At 38.3% G+C, this 15802-nt stretch overlaps 1 protein-coding gene across 1 annotated transcript in view; it reads left to right on the forward strand.

Annotated features, from left to right (window-relative positions):
• LOC106060362 (carbonic anhydrase 2-like) overlaps positions 1 to 14377 on the forward strand; it is a 28048-nt gene extending 13671 nt beyond the window's left edge. The window contains exons 3-10 of the mRNA XM_056005646.1: positions 1127 to 1156; positions 2387 to 2560; positions 4036 to 4184; positions 5844 to 5936; positions 6384 to 6450; positions 7972 to 7983; positions 11229 to 11392; positions 12629 to 14377. Of these exons, the coding sequence (XP_055861621.1) occupies positions 1127 to 1156; positions 2387 to 2560; positions 4036 to 4184; positions 5844 to 5936; positions 6384 to 6450; positions 7972 to 7983; positions 11229 to 11392; positions 12629 to 12850 (911 nt within the window). The 3' untranslated portion in view covers positions 12851 to 14377. The remainder of the gene's footprint in view (positions 1 to 1126; positions 1157 to 2386; positions 2561 to 4035; positions 4185 to 5843; positions 5937 to 6383; positions 6451 to 7971; positions 7984 to 11228; positions 11393 to 12628) is intronic.
• The last annotated feature ends 1425 nt before the right edge of the window (positions 14378 to 15802 follow it).

Here is a 15802-nt window from a genome sequence, read left to right on the forward strand (position 1 = left end):
ATCAAATGTAAGGTAGCACGGGATTACATAACAATCGTCGACCTCGGCATATAGATGCAATTACAAGCAACACAAAACACACACACACACACAAACACACTCACGGAAGCAGCGCTTAATGAATTGGGATTTTTCGTACTTTTCGGTGATGATAAATGACATTAAAACACCCCGAATGAAACAAATTCGAACTTCCTATATATATATATATATATATATATATTAAACACTTGAGGAGAAAGGTGTGAAAATACTACTATACGTTTGAAAAGGTATAAATCTGCATGCTTAATTTGGCACTATTCTGGCATGCCCAAGTGGGTCGATAGGTTCGCAACACTGCACCATCAGACCCAGCTTCTGGCGGTCTTTCAAGGAGAATCATGGAATCTGCATCTATCTTGATAGACCTCCATTTTGTTTTCCACGCTTTTTTTTAGACTTCTGATTAGCGATCGATATTTCCAAGAAGTATTTACACCATTGTTGCATGGGCTGGATTTCGGCCAAAGTAACCGAATGCTCCGCTTGGGCCCAGCGCTTTGCAAAGGCCCGCAATTTACGTTAAGCATATCACTCTTTTCACAGTCTATTAAATATGTAGGACTTAAAGGGTTAACATATTTAGTATTGGCCCATCGTACGATTGCCTTAACTTCAATTAACCGACTGGCACCTATTGCGTTTGAATTGCTACCTACGCATGTTGTATAACAATTGTTGGTTTAACGATCTTATTAATAGTAATAGTTAATATTATTTTTTAAAAAATTAGAAGAAGGTGCCTCGCAAGCATCCATTTATTTGGGCTCCGCAATTTATTAAGGGGAGGGTATATTCTAGTGTATGTGTTCGTGCTCGCAGTATAGTCTTAAAGTAGCGCGAACTGTTGGGAGTTGAATATCTCAAATTTTTTTTTCAATATACAAATAATTTATCACATCTTATAATTTGAGTATGATCTAAATGCAAAATATTTTGATACGTCATTGCTTACAATGTGTTTATGATATAATGCAAAATATTGTGACGTTTAATACAAACTTTTATATTCTTAAAATTTATTTTTTTAAATATAAATTTCGTTTAATTTTTTTACTGGTAATTTCCCTTGATCTATTTTTAGCATGGAATTACAACAGGAGCAGTTTAGGAGGTAAGTATGTAATTTTTAAAAAATGTATACATGTAAGAAAAGAGTTCAGTCCATACATAACACCAGGTGAAATGTCTTTTGATGTCTTTGAAACTGAAGATAATCTTTCGATACCATATTCTTGCATTAAATCCATGCCATTTAAATATATTTAGTATTTCTTATTGTGTCTATGCAAACTGAGGTCTGCATAAAAGTATTTAAGTGCATCAATTATATACATTTAGGACTAGTTATACTTCAAAGTGACTGCAAACAGGATCGATTGGTTAAAATTAACAAAAACAATATGAACAGCTATCCTCAATGTAAAATGCTATTAGTATTTTTTTAAACTATACATCGGCGTCGATAGGAGGGGGAGGGGGGGGGGGGAAGCTGAGATGGTGCAAGGAATAGGACCCTACCAAATGACACCTATCAGGCTCCTGAAGGGTTTTGGACCCTACCAAATGACACCCATCAGGCTCCTGAAGGGTTTTGGACCCTACCAAATGACACCAATCAGGCTCCTGAAGGATTTTGGACCCCACCAAATGACACCCATCAGGCTCCTGAAGGGTCTTGGACCCTACCAAATAACACCCATTAGGCTCCTGAAGGGTCCTGGACCCTACCAAATAACACCCATTAGGCTCCTGAAGGGTCTTGGACCCTACCAAATAACACCCATCAGGCTCCTGAAGTGTCTTGGACCCTACCAAATGACACCCATCAGGCTCCTGAAGGGTCTTGGACCCTAAAAATGACACCCATCAGGTTCCTGAAGTGTCTTGGACCCTACCAAATGACACCCACCAGGTTCCTGAAGTGTCTTGGACCCTACCAAATGACACCCACCAGGCTCCTGAAGGGTCTTGGACCCCACCTAATGACACCCATCACGGGCTGGTAATACTTAATACTTTAATGTGAATCTAGTCAATCTGTTTGAAAGGGGGGGGGGGAGGGTGCACCTTAAAGCATCTGATTGGAAATCCCCTTCTTGACGAGCGACGTGCTGAGACCATTCCCTTAGACCAGTGGTTCCCAAACTGTTTCCTTCACGGAACACTTTGCACATTCTGAGTACTTAGCGGAACATTTTGCTTATTTTTTTTAGTTCCGCGGAACACGGTTTGGGAAACACTGGTTTATTCGACATGAATATATATTTCAGATTAATTCCGAATAGAAACGTTGCCATTATGTTTCGTATTATTTTGCAATTTAATATAAAATCTATTTCAGGGCCGGACAAGTGGTCAGTAGAATATCCCGACTGTGGGGGAGTAATGCAGTCCCCTATCAGCATCTCTACCGAGGACGCCCTCTACGATCCCAAGTTATCTTACTTCAATTTAACAAACTACAACATGACAAAAGGAGTAAACATGACCCTGGTGAACAAGGGAGGCCACACAGGTGAGACTCTTTCGTAACTTATAATGTGGTTATCGTACTTGCATATTATAAAAAAAAAAACTTTATCTATGATCTGCCATACATAAATAGTATTATCAATAGCAAAATTTATAAAGCGCTGTTAAAAATAAATATGATGTATGCTTATCTAATATATAAAGCAAAATGTAAGGGTATGTATCTGTGACTCACAAAGAAATCAAAACCGTTTTGACCAATCATCATAAAACTTGGCAGAAATGTTTCTTAGGTAATGGCGGAGACCGTGGATTATGTTAAATGTCCCCCCTCCCCCCCCCCCCACACACACACATAAAGAGCGAAACTCTTTTACTTATCGGGTAAACCCCAAAGTCCGCGGGTCAGATTCGGCTTATATCCCTATAAGAATATACACAATTGTAAAGAAGACTAACTGATTAGCTGTGCTTATATTTCTACAGGTAGTGTATAATATAATCTAGATATTAATCTCCAGAATTCCAGAGTAAAACACTTACACTCAAAGCTGGATAAGACTTCGGCATTGTGAAAGGAAGAACAGATTTATCCAAATCAGGATTTTTCTTTTGGGAATGCTGATATCAAATATCAAATATTAAAGATTTCAATGATTAAAAATTAAAAATATTGTTTTCGTAGTATTAAATGAGACCCAAACCTGCATTCCATTAAGACTTACGTCAGGTGGAGGGGGGGGGGAGAGATCCATGATCATGACGTGTTGAGAACGCCTAATGCATGATATTGCACTAATTATTATTTTTTTATTTTGCTTGTTTTCAGATATTCTTTTAAAATATTTGTATATTATATTAGTGTATTAGTATCGATTCATCTGTGATAGGGATCTGAGTTTGTCTACGTGCTAAAGGGTTCAATACCCAGTCAGTTGGAAAAATGTCCTCAAAAAAAAAAAAAAAAAGGTTTAGGTCGTCATAGAATAGCAGTTATTATTATGGTACGTAATAGACATATTCAACAGTAGTGAGTGGCGAGTTGATGATTAGTACTCAAATTATCCGATCGGATAAAACTGGCCTTCAGAGAAGAAGTTACTTTAATGGTAAACAATTTGCATCTTTTCTGCGGACCCACTACAGTCGTCTCAAGGACCCCTTGAGGGTCTACGGACCACACTTTGAGACCCCCTGATTTAAAACATCTACGGACCACACTTTGAGAACCCCTGATTTAAAACTTCTATGGACCACACTTTGAGAACCCCTGATTTAAAACTTCTACGGACCACACTTTGAGAACCCCTGATTTAAAACGTCTATGGACCACACTTTGAGAACCCCTGATTTAAACGTCTACGGACCACACTTTGAGAACCCCTGATTTAAAACATCTACGGACCACACTTTGAGAACCCCTGATTTAAAACGTCTACGGACCACACTTTGAGAACCCCTGATTTAAAACACTATTACTAATACAGCCCAATAATTGCTTGATCGTATTTCTTTCAGCGGAGGTTCTCTACTCCGGAAGTGACGTCCTATTGAGCGGTGGTAATTTACCAGATACCTACAAGCTTGTGCAGTTTCACTTTCATTGGGGCGGGAAAGACTCGAATGGTTCTGAGCATCTTATCGATGGAAAATACTTTCCGATGGAGGTGAGTTTTGGTATGCAAACTGCTCACTACTGGTCGAGTCATTCTATAGTTGGTGTGTCGGAGTTCTTCGAAATACACAGAAAAAGATGTTGTGCAGCTCGGTAAAGCTAATAATAACAATACACAATACAACCCAATTTTAGCAAATACAGCAAAAACATCCCACGCGAAGCCTGTTTATTAAAAATATATTATAACGATGTATATTTGACTACAGTGGCTTCTGAACGAAACAGTTGATTTTTTTTTTTTTTGAAAAATCCTCTAAATACTCAATAAGGACATTTACTTCTTGCAATGGTGACGTCTGCGCTGGATGTGACAAATTATGTAGATCACAGCTAGGACCGAGCAGCCACTTGAAATACTGTAGATTCGAAGACAAGACTAATATTTTGTGGCTGACTTTTTTTCTCAAAACATTGTGTTAGCCGCCTTCAGCCGTTCAACAACTAAATGAACTATTATTCCCGTCCACAATTAATGCAAAAGATTTTGTCGTCTGCTTTGGCTTTGGGAACCAGCATTTTTACGATTACCTCGTTTTTCTTTCTGGGCTTATCTTTGTCACAATCTCTTTCCACATAGTGTGGATTAGGACTATGTCCTCCTAGTTTCCACGTAGTGTGGATTAGGGCTATGTCTTCCTAGTTTCCACGTAGTGCGGCTTAGGGCTACGTCTTCCTAGTTTCCACATAGTGCGGATTAGGGCTATGTCTTCCTAGTTTCCACATAGTGTGTATCAGGGCTATGTCTTCCTAGTTTCCACATAGTGTGGATTAGGGCTATGTCTTCCTAGTTTCCACATAGTGTGGATTAGGGCTATGTCTTCCTAGTTTCCACATAGTGTGGATTAGGGCTATGTCTTCCTAGTTTCCACATAGTGTTGATTAGGGCTATGTCTTCCTAGTTTCCACATAGTGTGGATTAGGGCTATGTCTTCCTAGTTTCCACATAGTGTGGATTAGGGCTATGTCTTCCTAGTTTCCACATAGTGTGGATTAGGGCTATGTCTTCCTAGTTTCCACATAGTGTGGATTAGGGCTATGTCTTCCTAGTTTCCACATAGTGTGGATTAGGGCTATGTCTTCCTAGTTTCCACATAGTGTGGATTAGGGCTATGTCTTCCTAGTTTCCACATAGTGTGGATTAGGGCTATGTCTTCCTAGTTTCCACATAGTGCGGCTTAGGGCTATGTCAATATCACCTAAGTGTAATTTTTAAATATCACTGTAATTGGCACTATCACGGCCATGCCATTGCAGCTATCAGTGTCATTGTCACTGTCATCCATCACTGTCACCATTAATGTCATTGTCATTGTCACTATTAATGTCATTGTCACTGTCAATATTAATGTAATTGTCACTGTCAATATTAATGTCATTGTCACTGTCACTATTAATGTTATTGTCACTGTCAATATTAATGTCATTGTCACTGTCACTATTACTGTCAGTATCAGAGTCGTGATCTATATCATCGTAAGTATTTATTTTTAAATATCACTGTAATTGGCACTATCACGGCTATGTTATTGCAACTATCACTGTCATTGTCACTGTCAACCATCGCTGTCACCATTAATGTCATTGTCAACCATCGCTGTCACTGTCCCTTTCTCCAATCGTTGTAAATATTTTGTCCTTCCATTTTCAGCTTCACCTGGTGCACTATAGATCACATCTACCAAACATCAGTGTGGCTCAGAGCCATCCTTTCGGTCTTGCTGTCCTAGGATTTCTATTTGAGGTATGTGCTTGTTGCTGTCTTTATGTTGGTCCCGGTTTCAAACCAAGCTCGCTCTCATTCCCTGACATTTTACAGTGTGTTGGCTGTAGGGCGAGGTGGCGCAGTGATTAAGCACTTGACTTCCAAACGTTGGGTCCTGGGTTCCATTCTTGGTGAAGACTGGGATTTTGAATTTTGGGATTTTTAGGGCACCCCTGAGTCCTCCCAACTCTAATGGGTACCTGGCTGTCAACCCAACTCTTATGGGTACCTGGCTTTAATTGGGGAAAAGAAAAGGCGGTAGGTCGTTGTGCTGGCCACATGACACCCTCATTAACCATTGGCCACAGAAACAGATGACCTTAGACCTTAACATCATCTGCCCCATATGTCAGCTTTTTCATTTTGATATTTAATTGTATATATATATATATTTAGTGTCATATTCAATGTCATGAATTCTTTCAGCGCTCAGAGAAAAACAATACCAAGTTTGACCAGCTGCTCCAACATTTTGATCGAATTGAAACAGTCGGTAAGAATATTACCACAGCGTAGCTCTTTGTACAATAAACTCTTTCAACTGTATATGTGACGCAAAAAATAATTTAAAAACAAGATTACAAAGAGAGTCTGTGTTATCACACAAACTCAGAGGCTGCCCACGTCAGAGGATCCCTGTCGGATCCGCCTATTCGCAAAGAATATTCAAGACGTGATTTTGTTTTTGATTGTCAAAAGTAATAATGTTTCAAAGATTCATTTGGCGTTGTAAAAAAATGTTGTTTTTTTTGTAAAAAATTTTAGACGTTTCGGATGTTCCTTCAAAGTTAAAGACTATTTACTTTCTTATCCGAACCTTCCGCTGGACGACGAGGGATGGTTGAGATAATCGGTCCAGCGCGCTAACCGCACGACCATGCACTGCTGTTAACTTAATAACAAACGAATACCCTGTTATTGATAAAGAGATATATTACACATGACGGCATGACAATTACCGGATATGTACAATATGTCAGACGAGCGATTTTAGATAACCTTTTGGTATTGTTCTAATTAGAATAAAAAAAAGAGAGAGAACAGGTACCGAGCATGTACTTCGGCAACATGTAACGATTAGAGGTGTATGTTGTGTTGTCATTCGGTGTATTAACCCTTAAAACGCGAGTGGTAGTTTAGCCTCTAAACATCAGAATTGTAATTCCATTTAGTATGCACTCATTCTAAAACAGCTCAGCACTTAAAGGGTTAAAGATGTATTAAAGTACTAAGTGGATATGGTTTTCTGCTCTACTGTGTTATTCTGTTCATACACAAATTTCCATTCTGGAATTTCCTGGGAAATGACATGTCATGATCGCAAAATTATAAATACCTTCACTACTGATAGAATAGATACCTTCACTACTGGTAGAATAAATACCTTCACTACTGGTAGAATAAATACCTTCACTACTGATAGAATAAATACCTTCACTACTGGTAGAATAAATACCTTCACTACTGATAGAATAAATACCTTCACTACTGATAGAATAAATACCTTCACTAGTGATAGAATAAATACCTTCACTACTGGTAGAATAAATATCTTCACTACTGATAGAATAAATACCTTCACTAGTGATAGAATAAATACCTTCACTACTGGTAGAATAAATACCTTCACTACTGATAGAATAAATACCTTCACTAGTGATAGAATAAATATCTTCACTACTGATAGAATAAATACCTTCGCTACTGAAAGAATAAATACCTTCACTACTGATAGAATAAATACCTTCACTACTGGTAGAATAAATACCTTCACTACTGATAGAATAAATACCTTCACTACTGGTAGAATAAATACCTTCACTAGTGACAGAATAAATACCTTCACTAGTGACAGAATAAATACCTTCACTAGTGACAGAATAAATACCTTCACTACTGATAGAATAAATACCTTCACTACTGATAGAATAAATCAAAATGAAAGTGTCTCAATTTGAACTCTTTTAATATATTGTATATATTGATGACATATATTGATTTCGATTAATTACAGAGCCGAATAAAGGTAAGAACCGTGTATATTTTCAACCATATAATCAACTCATTGTAGATCTGCTAAAGATTTTTATTGGCTTACATGTACTATATACTTGTATACATGCACCCAATGCTTAAAGTAATCATTTTTAAATAACTTTTTGTACAGGGCAACTTCCTATATACAGTGCTATTTCTAACCCGCTTTAACATTAAATGTTTATTTGTAAAACAAAAAGTAACTTTCGCTTTTTTTAATACGCTGGTTCATACTAAACAAGGGGCGGTCTGTATGTTAAAATGGGACAAGGCATTAGCATACAGCCTGACTTACAAAACTCCATGCCATAGCATAGCATGAAACCAATGCGTAATGAGCCACTTTTCTTTAAGAGTCAGCTCACAGTATTGTCGCCCGCAAAGCAGTCCCCCCCCCCCTTTCCATGAGAGTGATGATTCCAAGGGAAGTAAATGCTAATATGGGGAATAAATCTTCGCGTCTATACCTTTTGTCAGAGTTATGGCCCTTCTTAACGCATTCTGCATTACAATGAACTAGGCTATGGCTTTTACTTCATAGTTTATAGACTTGTGTGTACATTATAGCTCTGCTAGGCTATTAAAAACAGAAGCTTAACTCACGGCTTGAGACATTAACTTTAAATTCCTACTACTGTAACTGCCCTACGTAACTATTTTCCTACTCTATATTAATATATTAAGAAGATCGTGTTTATCCAGAGTCGCAGTGTGGCTTTAGGGCAGGTAGATCTACAACAGATATGATTTTCTCTCTTCGGCAGCTACAGGAGAAGAGCAGAGAACAAAAGCAGCCCCTCTTCATAGCATTTATTGATTTGACCAAGGCCTTTGACCTTGTTAGCAGAAGCGGTCTGTTTGCTGTACTAGAGAGAATTGGCTGCCCAAATAAGTTAAGAAAACTAGTGTCAGCTTTTCACGAAAATATGCAGGGCACCGTTCAGTTTGAAAGTTCTTCCTCCAGGCCATTCTCCATTAAGAGCGGTGTCAAACAAGGATGTGTACTGGCCCCTACACTATTTGGCATCTTCTTCTCAGTCGTACTATCCAGTGCTTTTAAATCCCTGGAAGACGGAATATACATCCATAGCAGATCCGATGGAAGGCTCTTTAACCTGGCACGTCTTAAAGCCAAAACGAAAAGGCGTCGTATCTTGATAAGGGAGCTGCTGTTTGCCGATGACGCGGCACTCGTATCTCACTCACAAGGAGGTCTACAGAAGCTAGTGAACGCCTTAGCAGCTGCTTGTCAAGAGTTTAGCCTTACTATAAGTCTCTCCAAGACCGAAATCCTGGCACAAGACGTCGCAGAAATACCTATAATACAAATTGGGAACCACATCCTTTCAGTGGTGCAGGAATTTACCTACTTGGGTTCAACAATTGTCAGTAACCTAGACTTAGACATCGAGCTGACAAAAAGGATAGGAAAAGCTACCACAGCATTGGCAAAACTCTCCAAGCACGTCTGGGAAAATGGTAAATTGACCACAGCGACCAAAATCCTAGTCTACAAAGCCTGTGTTGTGAGCACTCTCCTTTATGGCAGTGAGAGCTGGTCAACATACATGTACCAAGAGCACAGATTGAATAGTTTCCACTTGCGCTGCCTGAGACGCATAATGGGCATCTCTTGGAGGGACCATGTCTCCAATCAGGAAGTTTTAAGATTGGCCAATATGAACAGCATGTATGCTCTCCTGACACAAAGAAGATTACGCTGGCTCGGACATGTCACCCGCATGCCAGATGGCAGAATCCCGAAAGATATCTTATATGCTGAGCTTGTGGAAGGAGTCAGACCCAAGGGCCGCCCAAGACTAACATATAGAGATGTCTGCAAGCGAGACATGAGAGCCTCAGGCATCAGCGAAAGTATGTGGGAAAACATAGCCAAAGACCGGAGTGCATGGAGACAGACTGTGCGTGCTGGGACAACCCTTGCTGAGAACAAAAGAATTGAAGCGGCTTTAATCAAGAGGGATAAAAAGAAAGCTGCCCTGTCTGCTAGCCCTAAATCAGAGGCATACACATGTACGAATTGTGGCAAAGTCTGCCGTTCTAGAATTGGCTTGATTAGCCACACCAGATTCTGCCCCGTCTCAAGATTAAGCCAAAACCAGTGACTCATTTGGGCGCATCCATTGCCTTTCGAGACAAAAGGAGCCATATATTAAGAAGATAAATCTTGACAATATATAGATTATCTAGTAGGCCCACAGAAAAGTAGTAAAGTTCCTCTTTCAGACCTTGTGGTCTATAAGGCAGAGGATGTAAAGGTCATCTGTCTCTGTGGCCTACGGTTAATGAGAGACATATATGATCATCAGAACAGCCAAGTACCTTTACCTTTACCCACAGTAGAAGTACTTTATTTGTGATTTATTTAATTTGAATTAAAAGCAAAATTAAATATGAAACTAGACATATTGTTCTCTGTTGGTGTATTTCTTTATTTTAAAAATTATGTGTACATGTTTGTAAATACTATAAATATTTCGTTTTTTAAATCTGCGCTACTATTCAAGATGATATTATATGTACCTCTTAAATAATAAGTTACGTAAGTTTTATATTATAGTCATCAACCTTATGAATTTGTGAACATGTACTATTTACATTATATTTTTACCAAATAATTAAATTTTTACTACCTTTACTATTTTAACTGTGAATAGACCTTGTTTTTAATGATATGACTGTATATAATCTGGCCCTCGCTGTTTAGAGAGAGAATAGTCCTTAAGGGACTGCAGGCACAACATGGCCTAAATTGTGCCGATGTGCCTAAAATCAAAATCAAATCAATCAATCAAATGTTTCCAAATATTCATTTATTTTATAACTAATGAATTTCAATTCTAACTATAAATACTACGCTAGATAAATTTTGTATTGTAAAAGAAATTTAAGTTGAAAGTATTATATTAGAAAGAAAGTAAAAGACTAATAGGAACAGGGCCGGATTGGGACTTGATAGGGCCTGAAGCTATTCGAGATAAGGTGCCTCTTGTAATTAACCCTTTAAAAGGATTGAAAGTATCTCTGGAATCATTTTTATTTCCAAGGGAGGGGGGAATCCAGGCAAGTGGGGGCCCTAAACAATAGCTTATGTTGCGTATAGGTAAATTCAGCAGTAAATAAAATTGTTTAATCCGGCTTACTTTGGTAAAGTGCTTACCATGGTTAGTTTTTACCACGGCATTAACTAATTCTATTCTTTGTTTCCGGTAGATAACTCAACTGAAATCAAGACATTCCCTCTGCTGGACCTGCTACCTGGTAATACAGACAGATTGGATTTTTACCGTTATGACGGTAGCTTGACCACACCTCCATGTTACGAGTCGGTCATCTGGTCACTGGCCACTGAATATATACAAATATCTGAATATCAGGTAAATATGGGACCTAGGTATTTCTTGGTTGCGCCTTGATCCTACATTATGTTTAACATGTATATATGAGATTATTATTATTATAACACTTCAAAATACAGTTGTTTAACATGGCTAGCGTTGGGCGCTTTTGCGCTGTGTATTATGAAGCTAAGTCAAACGGAGGTAACTCTGAAATAACAAAATCCTATAACACAGGCAAAGGCCGACAAGATAAGTTAGTCGACGCTGATAGAGAATGTCGAATGTCGTCAAGCTAAAAGGCTGCCTCTCTCTGAAGCCTTGAAATGTAGTCTGTTTTACGTTTCGCTATTATTCCTCAAAACCCAGTCTAGTTTTTAATTAGCCGCGTCATTCAACGGTCATTGTCTTTAAGTCAAAACTTTCCTCTACTAACGAAACAAATAGCTAATTCCTAATCCTGACAGAACACTGGTAAAGATTTTCATCTAAGGCGGGCTAAGTATATATATCAAGCGTTCTGCAGTATTTGTTGTATTTGGTATAGAGAGTGAATTTAGTGTTAAGCTGTGTTTGATGGAAGATTATAGGATGCTTTTGGGCTGTTCGCGCTGCAGAATCAAAGTTTTCGTGGCTTACTTTAGTTGGCAACATTAAGTTCAATTTAACCTTTGACATTTTTTAGTTTATCGTCACAATCCCCAATGGTACAATCCTTCATCTTCAATTACCCTTTGATCTGTTGGACCGTTGGGGCACCACGCACTAGCTGTTGGACCGTTGGGGCACCACGCGCTAGCTGTTGGACCGTTGGGGCACCACGCGCTAGCTGTTGGACCGTTGGGGCACCACGCACTAGCTGTTGGACCGTTGGGGAACCACGCACTAGCTGTTGACCATCTTTCTCATTCATCTCTGTCTTTTGCCCTTGAATCTCCTTCAATAACAGGCCGCCCATTCTTTTTTCGTCTTCCCCTCGCTTTCTCTGTCTGCTTCTTTTTCTTTTTCCTGGTGCTGTTCCTTGAAGGAAGGATTTTACGAGCCATGATGACCTTGTGATATGACAATAGAGTTTTAGTTTGCGTTTTTTTTTTTTTTACAGTAGTTAGCTCGTCATCGGGGGTCCAGTCGCTGTATTAATCCTGCAATCCTACGCAATGTATAAGAGGGGTGGTGGTGAATTCTTTATATCTATATGTGTACGCCTTTTTTTTAATGAATGATATCATACTGTGTACAAATTACATAAACATTTGTCTTCTGACCATTCTTAAGCTGAACATCTTCAGAAATCTGTACAACGAGGAACACCAGCACCTGGTGGATGACTTCAGACCTGTCCAGGAGCTTCACAAGAGGACAGTGACCACCACCAAATCCAAACCAACGCAAGCCCCTCTGACCACTGGAAACTCCAATAACAGCGCCACCTGGATCCAAGGCTACCTCGTGAACGTATGCATCTGTCTGATGACTGTTTTGTATAAGTTTGTATAAACTAAAATCTTAATGATGTACGAATGAGACGAATGAAGAGTGGAGATTTATATAAATGGCGGATGAACTATAAATCGCAAGCTTTTTGGCGTATCCGGTATTCAAAATAATATGTTGATTAGCTATATTTTAAAAAATTAAATTAGTCATATTTTAGCACTGTGAAGTATTGGTCTTTTAACTTTTCTCTTTTTATTTAGTTGACGAACTTGAAGTTTAATTTAGTGTCCTTGACATTTGTATATTGTCAAATATTCAGATGAAGACATTACATTTTCACCATAGACATACATTTCTATGTTTACGATTTTCATTTAAACAGTCGCATTTTTTTTTATTTCTTGTATGTCCTGCGTTCATCTTTAACAGAAACTTTTAATAATTTTATAAATCAACTCCACTTTTTAATTTAAAACAAAACAACTTTGATTTCAAATTTCTATTTTAGACAACAAACTTATCTCACGCATACTATAGATTACATTGTCTGTCTTATTTTGGAAGTCTGAGGTCTAAAATATAAATGTGGCTTATTTTAGAATAACAGCATGTAAATAAAATAACAAAGAAAATATTACAATGTTGTCACTTATTCGATCAGAGAGACCAGCGTTTGATCAGGTTTACAGTAAGGATTTTTGTGTAGTCTAACAGTGCTAAGTTATTATTGATGTTTGGTTCAATCCAAAACTAAGACCATGAAACAAAACAATATTTGGTTAAAGAAGTTAAAAAGTGAAATAAAAAGTTATTAATAATTTCACACGTAGCAGAAACTCTAAGAGAAAGTTTAAAAAAAAGAAGTCACAACTTTATATCATGTTCTTGTTATATGAGGGCTACAACAAATGTTATATACAACTGAGATATCGTGGACAAAAAAAAACATGCTGGTAACATTGAATATAGACATGTGAATATAGACATGTGAATATAGACATGTGAATATAGACATGTGAATGTAGTCTTTATTTAGTTCGTTATCTGTAACTAAGATCATTTCATTTATTTTTTTCATCTGATGTGTTCAACTTTTTTTTTTTTTTTATTTCGTTGACATAATGCAAGGGGGGGGGGGGTTGAACCTGGTTGCATACAGGTTGCATAGATCTGGAGGTCTGTGAAGAAGCTTTAATCGTTAGACTTACTCGTTCTAATATACCACCACAAAGATGAACTTTAGGTAGGACTGTACGACTGGCCAGCGCAGGTCTTGACCAGGTGTGATCTCTATTTGTCTGATAACCCAATCTCTATTGACAGCATATTTGTTTATACTTGGTTAACCTGAATTTGTTTTACCAGTGTTTAACTAGTTGTATGTCTTCATTTCACATTACATCCATTACTTTTCTATACAATTATTCTGGCAGTTGATCATTATATTCGCACCTTTAAAAATATGTACAAAATAACTCATCCAATTAGCCACGCGTTTCTCACGGAGTTTGCCTACGCTGTAGACAGAAGCGTAGCTAGGAATTTGCCATCATTTGGGGGCCCCTGCATTTTGCGCAATATTTAATATTTAATTAAAAAAAAACACTAATTTGTGGGCTCACTTCCAGTGAGGGCCCGGGGGGGATTTTCAAAATTTCAACCCTCCCTCCCTCCACCCTAGTTACGCCTCTGGCTGTGGAGGATGATGTATGACGGTTGGTGGCAGTATATTGGCACGAGGAGTTGTTGAATGCATTTTAAATCTAGCTTTTAAATCCAGCTTGAAGAACTTGTAACATTAAGTCATTTCTAGAATAGCATTGATTTTATTGTATTGTTTGTTTATTTCTTTCAATTATTCTGTCAAAAGATCTATATATTTTTTTTATCTTTAAATAGTCTCCAATGGCTCATTTTATTGAATGCATTTTAAATTGAACTTATTGTTCAAAGATATTGTTATATTAAGTGACTTCTAGAATAAAATTGATTACATTTTCAATGTTTCTGTTCTGTATTGACGTATTCGTGGTAACTTCTATTAAAGTTTTTTTTTTAAATACAAATAAACAGAAAAGAAAACGTGTTGGCCAGAACGGACTGCACAAAGGGACATTCAATTCGTCCATCCGTTCCATCGGGGGTCGCATGCTGTGATAGAGGCCATCTCATTGGAATAAGATGAATTGTCAACAAAAGGACAACATTTGAATAACAAAAAGGTGATTTGGTCTGGACTGTAAGACACAAGGGTCTCCTTTCCCAGGAGACGTCTGCTAAGGAAGATGGATAGGTTAACAGAGATAATTACATTTCATCCAATAGGCTTCCAGAGCACGCTAAGCGAACAGGCGTTGCACGTAGAGAGTATGTCAGAAAAGCTCTGCTTAACCATCCATTTCGGCCACGCCGTTCCTCACGGGTTCGCCTAATTTTAGAATATGCCCTTTCAAGGTTATGTAGTGGTGGTGCAATGTAGGAATAACAGAAACCTCTCGGGTTATGTGGATGATTGACTATCCGAAAGCGCTCCCATGGAGGTCAATACAAGCTCTATAAAGACACTTTCAAGAGCTCCTTCAAAGAATGCGATATTGATTGTCGCAGATGGGAAGCACTAGCTCTGATCGCTCCTGATGGCGTGAAGCTGTAAGTCTCGGAGTCTTAAGATATGAAGTAAGGAGAGTGGCCAGGGCGATAGAGTGCCGACACAACAAAAAGCTAAGAGAAGAAGCAGGCCTATCTGCAACTGACCAAAACCTACACATGCCAAGTATGCGGCCGGCTTTTTAAAGCGAGGATTGGACTTTACAGTCATCTTCTAGTCCATAGGAAATGAGAAATGTGCTCATCCTCGATCACGAAGGAGGAGCTATGTATATCCGAACTCATAATATCCAGGTAACTACCCAGTATAGAGATTATCTGACTAATAGATATGATAGTGGGCTCAATATCAGAGTAATAATAGCAGACTGTGTGGGATAGTTCATTGTGATGATGCCACCCTTT

The sequence above is a fragment of the Biomphalaria glabrata genome, chromosome 12 (assembly GCF_947242115.1).
Source record: "Biomphalaria glabrata chromosome 12, xgBioGlab47.1, whole genome shotgun sequence".
Lineage (NCBI taxonomy): Eukaryota > Metazoa > Mollusca > Gastropoda > Planorbidae > Biomphalaria > Biomphalaria glabrata.